Genomic DNA, 15621 nt, shown 5'->3' with positions numbered 1-15621 from the left:
AAAGAAAGAATAATTATTGACTTAAAGCGCTTTAACTTCAACGTTACTAATGCATTACAACGGAACCAAAGATAAAACAGACTTTATGCTTTAAAACAAAATGCACAAACTGTACTTCTAGGTTACTGTTTTAATCAATTATCTACTGATAACTAACGAGTTAGGCAAAGAAAACTGTTTTGTAACTAAAAGACTTGCATTTATATAGCACCTTTTGCAATATCAGGATGTCACAAATTGCTTTACAGCCAATTAAGTATTTTTGAAGTGTCGTTATTGTTGTAATGTAGGAAACACAGCAGCCAATTTGCACAGAGCAAGGTTTCACAAACAGCGCAATAATGACAACAGATAATCTGTTTTAGCGATGTTTATTAAGGGATAAGTATTAGCCAGGACAATATCCTAATTGGACTAACAATTATCAAATTTCTCCTACTGTGCATTCAAATAAAATTTTAGAAAAATGGCTTGCATTTATACAATTCTGTCCACAGCCTCAAGACATCGCGAAGTGCTTTATAGCCAATGAAGTACTTTTGAAGTATAGTCACCATTGTATTGTAGGAAACGTAACAGCCAATTTGAATACAGTAAGGTCCTATAAACAACATGATAATAATCAGATAATATGTTTTAGCGATGTTGGTTGAAGGATAAATATTGGACTGAACATCAGGGAGAATTTCCTTGCTCTTCTCTGAAATAAAGCCTAGTATCTTTAAGTCCATCTGAGAGGGCAGACCAGGTTTCAGTTCAAGGTTTAATGGAAGATATCATCTCCAACAGTGCAGCAGTCCCCCAAGTTCTACATAAGAACGTCAAACTAGATTTTGTGCTCACGTCCCTGGATGGGGATTCAAACACAAGTATGACCACTGAGCCACAGCTGACATTTTAATAGCACAACTCTGTGTATGGTCAGTTGTATTAAAAGTTTTTATTGTACACGCAAATGGCATCTCAGAAAAATGCATTTTGAGTTACAGCATTCTTCTTTGTAAGACGTCCTAGTACATAAGGCCTTCTGGGTCTATTATGTATTTTATTAAATACGATATTACTGATAGCCATAATGAAACAGCCCTCTTTTACGATTACTTATTTACAAATATACATTCTATGCTGTTCCCTTACATTGCACGTAGGAATACAGAATGAAATTTCAAGGAAGATTACTCCTCAGTTGGTCAGTGGATAGCCAAATAAGTATCAATCCTACCAGATATGATGCTCTACTCAAAAGAAAGACTAATCTCAGAGGTGTAGAAGATACACAGCAGATTAGAACAACTGGGATTAACATTTGCAAATGTCCCACTGCAGTTGCATAGTAGCACAGAGTTAAGATTTTTCAGGGCAAATTTAGGATAGACCATGGAAATTCTGTTTTTACACAGGTGGTGATCACAATCCAAATGAATCAGCGACAGGGGTAGGGTGGACACTGGACTCATTTAAGAACCCAGAGGTTGTAATGCGAAGATGGTAGTTTTCCAGAAGGAAGAGCTCAAATGAATTTGAGTGAAGGGCATTTTTCATCCGAACCTACCTTGTGAACTTGTGAAAATATTAAGTCTCTCATTAAGAAATTACAGAATTCTTTATGTCGCTTGGTGGCACAGAACTTGAATATTGCTAAAAGAGAGACATGTTGTCAAAGGTTTTCATCTTGCTCTCATCAGGACAAACACTATACCACCAAAGTTTGGCATGAGTTTTAAAGAAAGCTGTATGTGTAATAAGTAAAGGAAATAAGCCATCTTTAAAAATCTTCTTTGTCTAAAGCTTGAGAATACTTTCTTAAAGGAAAAATGATAAGTAGCTCTGCTTTCATTCCCCTAAAAACCATAGGTGTTTTTCAGTTTCCATGTTGGAGCCTTCAAGGGAAAGGGGTGTTGCTGTATGGGTAGGTTGAATTTTATCAAAGGTAGTAAAATACTAAGTTGAAAATGGTTACTGCAGCATGATTCAAAGAATTGAAGTGTCCTGACTAAATCCTCTGAGGCACATGGGGATTATAAAACTGAGGGACAAGCTCATCGGGTGTCCCATGTAGATTAGTACAATATTCTACTTTATAGGCAAAACAAGTGGAAAAAGACACAAAAGAGAAACTTTTTAATTCCACTTTTTCAGCTTTGTAGAAATAAAAAGTATGAAATAACTGTGCACCACATACAAGATGCACTGCAGTAACTTGCCAAGCTTCCTTCAACAGCACCTTCCAAACCTGCGACCTCTACTATCTCGAAGGACAAGGACAGCAGATGAATGGCAACACCACCACCTCCCCTTTAAGCCACACACCATTTTAACTTGGTACTACATCACCACCCTTCACCATCACTGGGACTCCCTTCCTATCAGCTCTGTGGGAGTACCTACACCACATGGGTTGCAGTGGTTCAAGAAAGCAGCTCACCACCATCTTCTCAAGGGTAATTAGGGATGGATAACAAATATTAGCCTAGCCAGCAACACCCACATCCCATGAAAGAATAAATTAAAAAGAAAACAAAATCAGAAACTACACAGAAAATTGATCAGCATGAGAGAAAAAGGTCACATCTCAAATAGTGATCTTTTACTTTCAGGTGTTGAATGGCCTATTAAAACATTTCCAGAATTTCCATTATTTTAAACAGTATTACAATAAAGAGCAGCTTCTTCAAAAACGTCTCTAGTCTCCAGCCTTTTCAAAATCTTAGCACAGGAGTAATTTTCTAAATAATGTGTATAATTTAGTGGGCCCTTTCTCCTTTGGAAGTTCCTGTAACATTTAGCCACTAACTTCCACTTAAAATGGGAGACAGAAATGAAATAAAATGAGCACTTCCAACTTTCTGCAACAAAACAGATTTCTTAACCCAAAAAAAGGAAGTATTTATTTTGCTTTAGCATATACATGGTAGACAATAACTATTTAATCACAAATTTAATTGTTTTTAATTAAAGCACACTGCTCAGCCTAACATGGAAAATATGTTTTGTCCTGGAGCACTAGAATGACACATTTCTGGAATAAATTGCAAAATGCAAACGATGCTTACCCTTGTGCTGCCATTTGCTTCTCATCTGCATTCATGTAACGCCCTCTGGTGGAAACAGCAGCACCACTGATTTTGTTTATCTGAAAAAAAATGAATTGCTTTGTATATATCAGATAGTAATAAACATTACCAGTACATGAGAACACACAAACACTTATTCGGAGTGGCATAAGGTGAAAAGTGGTGTTCCACAAGGATCAGTGCTGGAACCACTGCTGATCACAATTTAGATTTAACAATTTGGATCTTGAAACTAAAAACACAATTTCTAAATTTGCAGATCACACTCAATTGGGGCAGGATAGTAAATACTGAGGATGGTTGCAACAAATTACAAGAGTGCATTAATAAACTTGCAAATTAAACAAACAATTAGCAAATGAAGTTCAACACCGATATATATGAGGTAGTACATTTTGGTGGGAAGTCATTTATTACTTGGAAGGTGCAAGTCTTGATGAGGTAGAGAAACAAAGGAAGCCTGAAATACAAATACACCAATAAATAAAAGTTGTGCCACAGGTTAGCAAGGTGATTTCTAGAGGGGTTGAATTGGAAAGTAGGGAAGTTATGCTAAACATGTATTGAACATTGATTAGATCACCCTTAAGGGTGCTGCATGTTGTTCAGGTCGCCATATTATAAAAAGGATATACAGGCAGTGGAGAGGGTGCAGAGAAGATCTACAAGGATGATACCAAAAATGCTCAGGAATATATATCAGGAAACGATTGACAGGCTGGGTCTCTCTTGAAAAATGGCTGAGGGGTGACCTAATAAGAGATATTTAAAATTATGAAAGGTTTTGACAGAATGGACAGAGGATGGTTCCTTTTGTAAGGAAGAGCATAAATGGAGGTCATCAACATAAGATAGTCACCAAGAAACTTTTTTACCCAAAGAGTGGTAAGAGTGTGGAAGTCACTACCACAAGGAGTGGTTGAAACAAACAGTACAGATGCAATTAAGGGGAAGCTAGATAAGCATATGTGGGAGAAGGGAATAGAATTTCAATGATAGATTTAGATAAGGAAAGATGGGAGGAGGCTAGAGCGAAGCATAAACACTAGCATGGAATGGTTGCACCTGTCGTATTTTCATTGTAATCCTATATTGCCATTCAATATTGAGTGTTACAACTGACTGATGAAATAACATATTGAGAACAGGTACACAGGTGACTGACAAAGAGTTTTTCTAAAAATTGCCAAGGATGTCAAGTCCCTGGGGAGAGTTCAGAGATTTACTAGGATTATATCAGGGATGAGACACATCAGTTATGTGGAGAAACTAGAAGCTGGGATTGTCTTCTTTACAGCAGAAAGCGGTGTTTTCAAAGCGATAAGGAAAAAAGGTTGATAGATTGAGGCACAGATTTAATATAATTAACAAGATTTGGGGAAATTATTTTATACTGCCAGTTAGATGGCTTGGAATGCACTTACTGAAAGAATGGTGGGAGCAGATTCAATAACTTTCAACTGGGAATTGGACAAATACTTAAAAGGAAAAATGTGAATGTTCCCTCACACAGCAACCCAGAGGTACCTGCGCAGGCCAAGCACAAGTCAGCACCTTTAAGTTACAGTGTGTGCACAGCCATGTAAGAAGTTTCAAAGAGTCCAAGCACAAATGAATCAGCTGCATACTACAAAAAAAATAGAGGGTACTTTTGTAACGTGGAAAGAGCAGGGCTTTGGGACCAATTGGATAGCTCTTTCAAAGAGCCAGGATAGGCACAATGGATTGAATGTCCTCATCCTGTGCTGCATGATTCTATTCTATGGCTCTAATTGTCTCTCAGGAATTGATTACGGACAACTTTTCAAAAAAAAACACACAACATTGACAATTATTTGAATTGTCAAGCATGAGACTCTGTCTCAGCTCATCTGTTGCTACAACTCTCACCCATCACCTCTAGGTTTGACTTTTGCAACACACCCTGACGAGCCTCCTACTTTTTACCATGTAAACTTGCAGTCATCAAAAATTCTGTTGCATGTTTCCTAACTCCTCCTTCCCCTCGGCCCTCCCCCCCACCGGTTTGGGTGGGTGTCCTTGCTACCCCTCAGCATGATGGGTTCTTGGGGCTTTCTGACTGGCAAATAACCTGGGCCATTTAATTAGCTACCTGCCCAGCATATGTCATTTGTATGCAGAGAATGGAGTAAATACAAACATACGAAATAGGAGCCCCTTAAGCATGCTCCGCCATTCAACAAGATAATGGCTGATCTGTTTGTGTTGAGTTCCGCATTCCCATCTACCCCTGATAACCTTTGATTCCCTTGCCTAACAAAAATCTATCTACCTCTGCCTTAAAAATATTCAGTGACCTCGTCTCCACCACCTTCTGAGGCAGAGTTCCAAAGTCACACGACCCTCTTAAGAGAAAAAAATTTTCCTCAACTCTATCCTAGAAGGATGATCTCTAATTTTAAAACAGTGCCCCTTAGTTCTGGACTCACCCACAAGAGGAAAAATCCTTTCCACATCCATCTTGTCAAGACCATTCAGGACCTTATATACGTCAATCAAGTCACCCATCCCCCACACTCTTTCAAACTCCAGTCCAACCTAACCTCTTAAGATGCTCCCACTCATTCCAGGTATCAATCTAGTAAATCTTCTATAAACCACCTCCAACACACTTATATCCTTCCTTAAATAAGGAGACCAAAACTGCACACAGTATTCGAGATGCAGTCTCACCAATGGCCTGTATAACTGAAGCATAACATCCTTACTTTTATGTTCAAAGGAATAAAGGATAGCATTCCATTAGCCTTCTTGATTACATGTTGTACCTGCATGCGAACTTTTTGTGACTCATGCACGAGAACGCCTAGATCCCTTTGCACCTCGGAATTCTGCAGTTGTTCTCCGTTTAAGTAATACTCTTTTTTTATTCTTCTTGCCAAAGTAAACAACTTCACATTTTCCTACATTATACTCCATATGCCAGATTTTTGCCCACTCATTCAACTTATCTATATCCGTCTACAAAACCCATGTCTTCTTCACAATATACTTTTCTACCTATCTTTGTGTCATCTGCAAATTTAGCTACCATGCCTTTGCTCCCCTCATCTAAGTCATTGATGTAAATTCTAAAAAGTTGAGGCTCCAGCACAGAACTCTGCGGGACTCCACTCATCACATCCTGTCAACCAGACAAAAATCCATTTATGCACATTCTGTTTTCTGCCAGCCAGTCTTCTACCTAGGTTACCCCCTACACTATGAACTTTAATTTTCCACAATAACCTTTGACGTGGCATTTTATCAAATGCTTTCTGGAAGTCCAAGTACAGTATGTCTACAGACTTCCTTCTATCCACCACACATGTTACCCCTTCAAAGAACCCCAATAAATTGGTTAAATATGATTTTCCTTTCATAAAACCATGCTGACTCTTCCCAATTATCTTGAACTTTTCTAAGTGCCCAGCTATTAACTCTTTAATGATCGACTCTAATGCCTTCCCCACAACAGACATCAAGCTAACTGGCCTATAATTTTCTGTTTTCTGTCTCCCTCCCTTCTTGAATAGAGGGTTATATTTGCTACTTTCCAATCTGATGGAAACTTTCCAGAACCTAGGGAATTTTGGAAAATTAACACCAACGCATCTACTATCTCATTAGCCACCTCTTTTAAGACCCTAGGATGAAGTCCATCTGGACCCGGAGACTTGTCAGCCTGCAGCTCTATCAGTTTGCTCAGTACTGCTTCCCTAGTGATTGTAATTTCACCAAGGTCCTCTCTCCCCTCCTATTACTGGAATGTTTTCTGTATCCTTCACAGTGAAGACAGAAGCAAAATATTTCAGTTCATCCAACATTTCCTTATTTTCTACTATTAACTCCCCATTCTCACTTGCTAGAAGGCCAACACTCACTTTACCTACTCTTTTCCTGTTTAAATACCCGTAGAAACTCATGCTATCAATTTTCACATGTCTAGCTAGTTTCCTCTCATAATCTAGTTTCTTTCACCATTAACCTTTTAGTCATTCTCTGCCGTTCTTTATATCCTGACCAATCATCTGATCTGCCACTCATCTTAGGAAACTGATTGGAAAAAAATCACCCTCAAAAGAGTGATTAATTATAAAAGACTCTTTACAACTAACTCTCACATCCAGGCCATGCTATTCTACAAACAGAAGGTGTCTCAAGCATATTCCATTTCAATCGGTCCACCAATAGCAGCTATGCCTTCAGGTGCCAAGGCACTAAGCTCTGCAATTCCTTCCTTAAACCTATTCACCTCTCTGTCCCTCTTTTCTTAAAACCTACCTCTTTGACCAAGTTTCAGGGCAATTGCCCTAATATCTCATATATGGCTTGATCTTTTGTTTCACAATGCTGCTCTGAAGCACCTTGGGACATTTTACTACATTAAAGATGCTATATAAATAGAAGTTTATTTCTATATGTATTTACATATTCTATTAAAAATGTTTACTTTTCTCACTTGCAGTTATTTGAAAATTCTTTCATAATCTCCACTCTTTCATAAACTGGATACAAAATATCCAAGAAGTTAATTTAAGATACTTGTTAATTACTTACTTCATCTTGAGTGTGACCTCTTGTGAGTAGATTTCTACAGACAATAGGAACATCATTAATTTCAATTTCAGCAACCACCATATCATCTTTGTTCTTTAGATGGGACATCGATTTTGAAGACTTTGACTGGAAGGAGAAGTTATCAAATGAATTGAATTATTTAGGAGTTTTTGACACAAGCATTTCCCTCTTTAATAAACTAAAGAAGTTAATTTCTTCATACTTATTCAAGTTATAATCTTCCGTCTAGTGCAGCAAATGACACAGCAAGAAAACTTTAAACCTAATTCTTCAAAAAACATAGGTATGCAGTAAGAAAACATGCAAAGTGGCTAAATAGAGTCTTGAGGTAGAGTTGGTTGAATGCCCTTTACTCATTTCTACCATATTTTGTTTCTAGAAAGTCAAATGTTCAATATTCATGACTTAAGTCAACCTGACTGTATTTCAAAATCAAACAACTGCTTCTGCTTTCCTTAGCAACAGTCTCACCAGCTTTCCTTCTCCCCTTGGGACATAGTAGTTGATGAGGATGATACCTAACAGAAAGGGGTGAGATTGTAAGGGTATCAAGGGATACAGAGCTAAGGTGGGTAAATGCAGTTGAGGTACAGAATGGCTTATTTGCTGTTCCTATATTCATTTTCATGACAATCCCCAAGGCTAGCCTGGGATTCAGGAGCCAGTGACAAAAGACAACACAAAAATCCAATTTTTATATGACCGGCAATTTATATTTTGCTACATAGTCCTCAATTCCAGTTCTTCAATCTACAATTAGAGGATATGGTGAAATATTGGATTAATGAGCAAATTTATCAAATTGTGAGCACGTTCCACTAAACTCATGGTGCAACAAAAGATCAACAGTTAGTTTGCATTTCAACAGAAAATCAAAGAGATAAAACACCTGGGGGTAAGAGGTCAGAGTAGACTAAGACAGGGTATCTGCTGGCCAAGATTCTTTTGAAAATTCTCAAATAAGTTCTCAGAATGCTTAAAAGGAGAGTTTCTAAATTTCACTTGGGACAAGACCAGAATTCCCTTTTCTTCAAACAATGCCAGGGAATCATATGAGAAAATAATCATAGTGGGGGTAACATAATAGCATGGATAGAAGATTGGCTAGCTAACAGGAAGCAGAGTGTTGGCATAAATGGGTCTTTTTCTGGTTGGCAAGATGTGATAAGTGGTGTGCCACAGGGACCAGTGCTGCGGCCTCAACTTTTTACAATTTATATAAATTACTTGGGTGAAGGGACCAAAGGAATGGTTGCTAAATTTGCTGACAACACAAAGATAGGTAGGAAAGTAAATTGTGTAGAGGACATAAGGAGGCTACAAAGTGACATAGATAGGTTAAGTGAGTGGGCAAATATTTGGCAAATGGAGGATAATGTGGGCAAATGTGAAATTGTTAATTTTGGCAGGAAGAATTTTTTAAAAAGTTTATTATCTAAATGGTCAGAGCTCTGAGATTCAGAGGGATCTGCGTGTCCTAGTGCATGAATCACAAAAGGTTAGCATGAAGGTACAGCAGGTAATCAGGAAAGCTAATAGAATGTTATCATTTATTGTGAGAGCAATTGAATGCAAAAGTGGAGAGGTTATGCTTCACTGTACAGAGCATTGGTGAGACCACATCTGGAGTATTGTGTGTACTGTACTGGTCTCCTTATTTAAAGAAAGATGTAAATGCTTTTGAAGCAGTTCAGAGAAGGTTTACTAATACAAGGAATGGCGGGTTGTCCTATAAGGAAAGGCTGGACAGGTTAGGCTTGTATCCATTGCAATTTAGAAGAGTAAGGGGTGATTTCATTGAAACCTTTAAGATCCTGAGGGGTCTTAACAGGGTGGATGTGGAGAGGATGTTTCCTCTTGTGGGAGAATCTAGAATTAGGGGTCACTGTTTAAAAATAAGGGATCGCTCATTCAAGACAGGGATGAGGAGAAATTTTTTGTCTCAGAGGGTAGTAAGTCTTTGGAACTCTCTTCCTCAAAACATGATGGAAGCAGAGTCTTTGAATATTTTTAAGGCGGAGCTAGATAGGTTCTTGATTGACAAGGGGGTAAAAGGTTATCGGGGGTAAACAGGAATGTGGGGTTGAGTATACATTCAGAGAATGGAAGAGCAGGCTCGATAGGCCGAGTGGCATACTCCTGCTCCTAATTCATATGTATGTTCAAGTGAGCATAAAGGTTTAATGTCTCGTCTGAAACACGACACCTTGGATAACATTCAGTATTGCATGCTAGTGTCGGCCTAGATTACATGTGTGCGTTTGTACTTGGACTTGAACCCATAGCTTTCTGACTCATCCAAAGTTTTGCGTCCTATGCAACTTGGGAGGTAGAGAATGAGCAAAAACACAGAACTTTATGAATCACTTTATATAGTCCTTAACTTTTGAACAGATGTTTTGCCACCCACAAGAATGAATTGCCTTCTCTGACTGGTCAAGAAGAAAAGCTAACTAATGATTTATTGATGCACTGAAACAAATAGATATAACCATTGACGAAAATTAAACAGAAAAATATGAGCAATTGTGAGAATATGGAACTGAAACTAAAAATGTGTATAGATCTTGCCAATAAAATATGCAGAATACTTATGAAATTTGCAGTATTGTGAAATGGTATTAAACTGTCCAGTGTTAAAATGACAGTTGAAGTGCAGCAACCTGCATTCTTGTTCAATAAAATGTTAAAAATAATGCATCACTTACTCTGTTACTTGGTGTCTGTGGTAACTTCAGTTTCCCTTTTGCCATCAACATGGCATTAATCCTTGCTGCGGCAGCAGCGGCTGCATCTAATGCTTCTGATGAAGACTGAGGAGATTGACTGACCGATGGAGGACCAGAGAGACCTCCACCATGAATTGCAACTTGTGGCATTGTGACAGGAAAACTATTCATCTGAGACTCTATCGACACTGCCATTGATACAGGAATTGATTCTGGACAATCCCATTTACTACGGCGCCTAGAGTAACAAAAACATGTTGTTTGTTAATATCGTTTGTGAGAAAATAGTTATCTTAGTTTAGGTGTTAAAAGAAATGATCCAGTCCATCAGTTGTAGTTCCAACACATTTCATGATATTTCTCCTCCCTTGGCAAAGTATTCAATCCAAATCATGGAGTGATCTGCATCTAAATACATCATGACATGTTTTTACTTGACATTGACTGAATAAGGAAGATCACTTGTCTGCACCGATTTAACTAATTTCAGCCAAGGTGACGGCTGCTACAAATAACCTCAACATCTTAGGTTAGGAAAAAGACAAATTACCACGATTCCTACAAATTACTTCATTCCTTGAGCAGCTGCTAAAATGCACACATGGAGGACAAGGACAAGATCTGTCTCTGATGTGCTATCCCTTGCAATCATATAGTCTGCCAACATCCACCAACGTTCACAGGAATAAAGGTAACATGGACAAGGAATGTTGGAGCCCACCAGCTCCCACTGTACTGTGTTGTAAGGCAGCAAGGAGCCTTCAACAATTGGGGAGGGAAGTTAACTGGCAAGATTAAAAAGAGAATAAAAATACCAAAACCAGATTTAAAAATTTCAACCTTTCAAAAACATCTTTCCAAGCAGTATGTATAAAAAATGCTGGCTAAACGTGCTAGTCTACACTGGCATTACTTTCCCAATGGCAAGCTTTTCAATTGCAAAAACCGGTCTACTCTCACATTCATATCTTAACAGACAATCCAGTGCTAAGTTTTGGGCAGTTCTGTCCTACAGATCCACTCTGGCCCAGATTCACTTCAACACCCACCCCACACAGGACCATAATAATTCAGAGGCTTTCTTATTTCAATCTCATCAATTTTCTTCACTACTCCTTGGGTGTTTAAACCTTCCAGTGCCTCATGCAAGCGTCCATTACTTATGAGGCTTTCACTCAATTCACCTACTGGGGAGCAGGAATAGGAGAAGAGGGAGGGCTTACAGTTGAATGTACACTTCTATTGTACAGGTGTGGTGGCCAAATTATTTGTAGCCAACCAGCAGTAACTGGAGTCGCTAATGTGCTTATTCATTTAAAATACAGTTTACTGATGAACTGAAACAGTAAAGCCAACAGATATGAAGAGCTTGCTACAGCATATATATGCATATAATTTTAACATTATAATGCCCAAAATTGGGAAAAATATTTTGGAAATTAAGTATATAGTCATCACAGCTAATCTTGCTATAGAATCAAAAAGTAAGCAACACAAGCATAGCATTATCAGCTGGTCAGACGCAGGAGAATATTCAAGGCGCCATTCCTAACATCAGGATCAGTTTCAGTCAGGCTAGTTGATATTTTTACAAACTATTTTTATCAAAGGCTTAAGATAGCTTTTAGCCCGGCTAAACAGAAGAGTGTATTCTATTTCCTCTAAAATTATTAGGACAGTAAATTATAATGGCAAAAATTGTTTAAATTTTGTTCAAAATTCCTAATTTCATACACTAGTTTTTTTTTTAAAAAGTGATGCAAAGTTCCAGCACAATGAGTTCTGAAAGAGCAAAACTTGAACAATGTTTAGACTAATCACAACCCTAATATCGCTACAGCCTATAAAGTGCAAACTTTTAAATAATTAAGACTGACCAGAATATTATTGATCCATGTCCTGTTCCAATTACATCACACTTGTGCATCTTTCAGTAGGCATAGCATGTACTAAATACACTGACAATGTCTCCCACTGTATTACTCGCAAAAGAACTTTAAAAAATATCACAAAAAAATCACCATGCAATCAAAAAAAATCAGTACATCGGGGATAGAGTCAACACATTAGGCCAATGAGGACTGGTGAGAAGTGCGATAAAATGGAGTTGAAGAAAAGCTGATGAAAAATATTTTTAAAGTTCCACATAAATATGCTAATATCCATTTTAGGGTGACAGCCAGTTATCTAGTGTATTTAACTTAGGCAAAAAAATTATGAAACAATTTTAATACTGCTGGATTGGATTACCGGTAGTGTTTCATAATCCAACATCAGCCAAATATCACTTTCGTATACTAACTGCTATGTAATTTTAATTTGAGTTTTTTCTCCAGTTGTATAAATACTACAAAATTTCAATGCATTACGGATCAAGGTTTACTAGAAAATAAATTATTTAACCATGTAAGCTTTACCAAAAGTGTTTTTTTTCTTAGCATAGGTAACTATCTAGTACAATTGTTACCACTGTCAGTAAGGTAGAGAACTCGAAAGACAAAATTCAATCAGCAAATAACCCAGTATTGAATTACTACCTTAAATACAGTACCATCTTTATTTCAACATACACAAGAGTAAACATATTCCGGAAGATAAGTCCATTTTAGGATTTTCATTTCTAAAGGGCAGATGTGACCATACTGACCAAGAAATACCAACAACATCATTTGAACAGATCAGTAGACAGGCTGACCAGTAACTATCAACTCATTATGAGGGAACATTTTGGAGCCCAGAAAAGATTTATCTTGAATATTTATTAGAAGTCAGCCCTGCAAATGAGGAGACGCTGAAACTTGGCAGAGTTTTATTATCGTCAAGTTTTTAAATACATCCCATTATCCCCTCACCCTCTGACCGGTCGCTGGACTGAAGCGGTGAAGAAAATGAGGAGCTAAAGGATAAAGGCGATATACAGCGGATGCTGGAAATCTGAAACAAATGCTGGATAAACTCAGCAGGTCCAACAGCATCTGTGGAGAGGGGAAAAAAAGAGTTAATGTTTGGAGTCCGTATGGCTCTTCTTCAGAGCTAAGTTTCTGAAGAAAGTCATACGGACTTGAAACGTTAACTCTGTCTTTCTCCCCACCGATGCTGTTAAACCTGCTGGGGAGCTCCAGGAGGCGGATCGCACGGTGAAGGAAGCCGAAAGCTCAGCCACTGCTCCCAGCTTGGGGGGTGGGGGTGGGGTGTGACACAACCAATCCCGGGGTTGGGCTCGGGGCCTCCCTCACATAAAAAGGGCGAAGAGTACCTGCGACAACAAGAGGGATGAACAGGTTTAAAGGATCGCTTTCCCACACGGTGGCAAACGGATCGACAGCTGTCCATACACATACCGACTAACCGGCTCTGCTTTCCCCTCCCGCGGCCTCACATTTTACCAACTGTCCCGGTTCGATCCTGGTTTACCCTGGCTCGGCCTGGTTTGGCCCGTTTTAACCCGGCTCGGTCCGGTTTGGCCCGTTTTATCCCGGCTCGGTCTAGTTTATCCCGGTTGGGTCCGGTTTACCCCGGCTCGGACTGGTTTGGCCCGTTTTAACCCCGCCTGGGTCTGGTTTACCCCGGCTGGGTCCGGTTTACCCCGGCTCGGACTGGTTTGGCCCGTTTTACCCCGGCTCGGTCCGGGATGGCGCCATCAACGCAGCAGCTTATTTTTCAAAAACAAACCACGCCAACTCGCGCCAGCAGCCGCATGGCGGCCCCGCACCGTCCGCCACCTAGCAGGCGGCCCACCATCACCCTGCCTGATTCTCAATATGCGATCGAGATGAGCTCGGCCTGTCGCGCACTACCGCGCGCTCTCACCCCGTCGATTGTGGCGATCCTGCCGACATGGTGAAACCCAGCCGAGCGGAGACTGCGCAAAACGCACCGTGCGTGACGGCAGCGCGTCACCACGTGGCCCTGGCGGCGACGCACAGCGGCCTGGAGTCCTCCTCACCGCTGGGTGGGGCAGGAGCTGCCCAAACCCTTCCCCCCCCGCCCCGGGTGTGACGCTGGAGCTCAACGGAGTCCTCCCCACCGCTGGGTGGAGCTGCTGGGAGTTCCCACGGTCACGAGTGAAGCTGGAGCTATTGGTAGTCCTCCACACCACTGAGTGGCGCTATCGCCGGTGGGAGTAACCGGGTCCCAATAGGTCCCAATAGAAAAGGATTTGTATTTATATAGCACCTTTCACAACCAGAGGACGTCACAAAACGCTTCACAACCAATGAAGTACTTTGAAAATTAGTCACTGCTGTAATGTAGGAAGTGTGACACCCAAATTGTGCACACAGCAAGCTCCCACAAACAGCAATGTGACAGACCAGATAATCTGATGATGATTGAGGGATAATTACTGGCCAGGGCATCAGGCATAACGCCCCTACTCCACTTCGAAATACTGCTGTGTAGCCTTTTACATACGCCTGTGTGCGCAAATGGATAAAAGCAAAACACTGGGGATGCTGGAAATCTGAAACAAAAACAAAAATAGCTGGAAAAACACTAGGTCTGACAGCATCTACGGAGAGGAATACAGTTAGCGTTTCGAGTCCGTATGACTCTTCATCAGAACTAAGAAATATAGAAATGAGGTGACATATAAGCTGGTTGAGGGGGATGGGACAGGTAGAGCTGGATAGAGGGCCAGTGATAGGTGGAGGCAAAGAAGAGATTGCCAAAGATGTCATAGACAAAAGCACAAAGAGGTGTTGACGATGGTGATATTAGCTAAGGAATGTGCTAATGATGACATTAAGGATAGAAAGCAGGACGAGCAAGTGACAGATGGCCCTAGTGGGGGTGGGATGGGGGAAACGGATCGAAATAGGCTAAAAGGTAGAGGTAAAACATGGAGATACATTTAAAAATAATGGAAATAGGTGGGAAAAGAAAAATATATTAAAAAAAAATGATAAATTATTGGAGAAAGGGGGTGGGGATGGAGGAGAGAGTTCATGATCTAAAGTTGTTGAACTCAATATTCAGTCCAGAAGGCTGCAAAGTGCCTAGTCGGAAGATGAGGTGCTGTTCCTCCAGTTTGTGTTGACCTTCACTGGAACATTGCAGCAGGCCAAGGACAGACATTTGGGCATGAGAGCAGGGTGGTGTGTTGAAGTGGCAAGCGACAGGGAGGTCTGGGTCATGCTTGCAGACAGACCGAAGGTGTTCCACAAAGCAGTCAACCAGTCTCCGTTTGGTCTCTCCAATGTAGAGGAAACTGCATTGGGATCAGCGAATACAGTAGA

At 40.0% G+C, this 15621-nt stretch overlaps 1 protein-coding gene across 2 annotated transcripts in view; it reads right to left on the bottom strand.

Annotated features, from left to right (window-relative positions):
• LOC144693609 (KH homology domain-containing protein 4-like) overlaps positions 1–14304 on the bottom strand; it is a 46136-nt gene extending 31832 nt beyond the window's left edge. Inside the window, exons 1-4 of one of the 2 annotated variants that reach the window (XM_078563425.1) lie at positions 14195–14304; positions 10364–10622; positions 7635–7760; positions 3054–3133 (exon numbers count right to left, since the gene is read on the bottom strand). In XM_078563425.1, the coding sequence (XP_078419551.1) occupies positions 3054–3133; positions 7635–7760; positions 10364–10622; positions 14195–14223 (494 nt within the window). In that variant the 5' untranslated portion in view covers positions 14224–14304. Of the gene's footprint in view, positions 1–3053; positions 3134–7634; positions 7761–10363; positions 10623–13725; positions 13856–14194 lie in introns of those variants that run through there. The other variant, XM_078563435.1, reaches the window with a different exon arrangement.
• Between the last annotated feature and the right edge of the window lie 1317 nt (positions 14305–15621).

The sequence above is a fragment of the Cetorhinus maximus genome, chromosome 2 (assembly GCF_964194155.1).
Source record: "Cetorhinus maximus chromosome 2, sCetMax3.hap1.1, whole genome shotgun sequence".
Classification (NCBI taxonomy): domain Eukaryota; kingdom Metazoa; phylum Chordata; class Chondrichthyes; order Lamniformes; family Cetorhinidae; genus Cetorhinus; species Cetorhinus maximus.
Note: the sequence above shows the minus strand (reverse complement) of the source record. Positions and strands in the feature narration are given on the sequence as shown.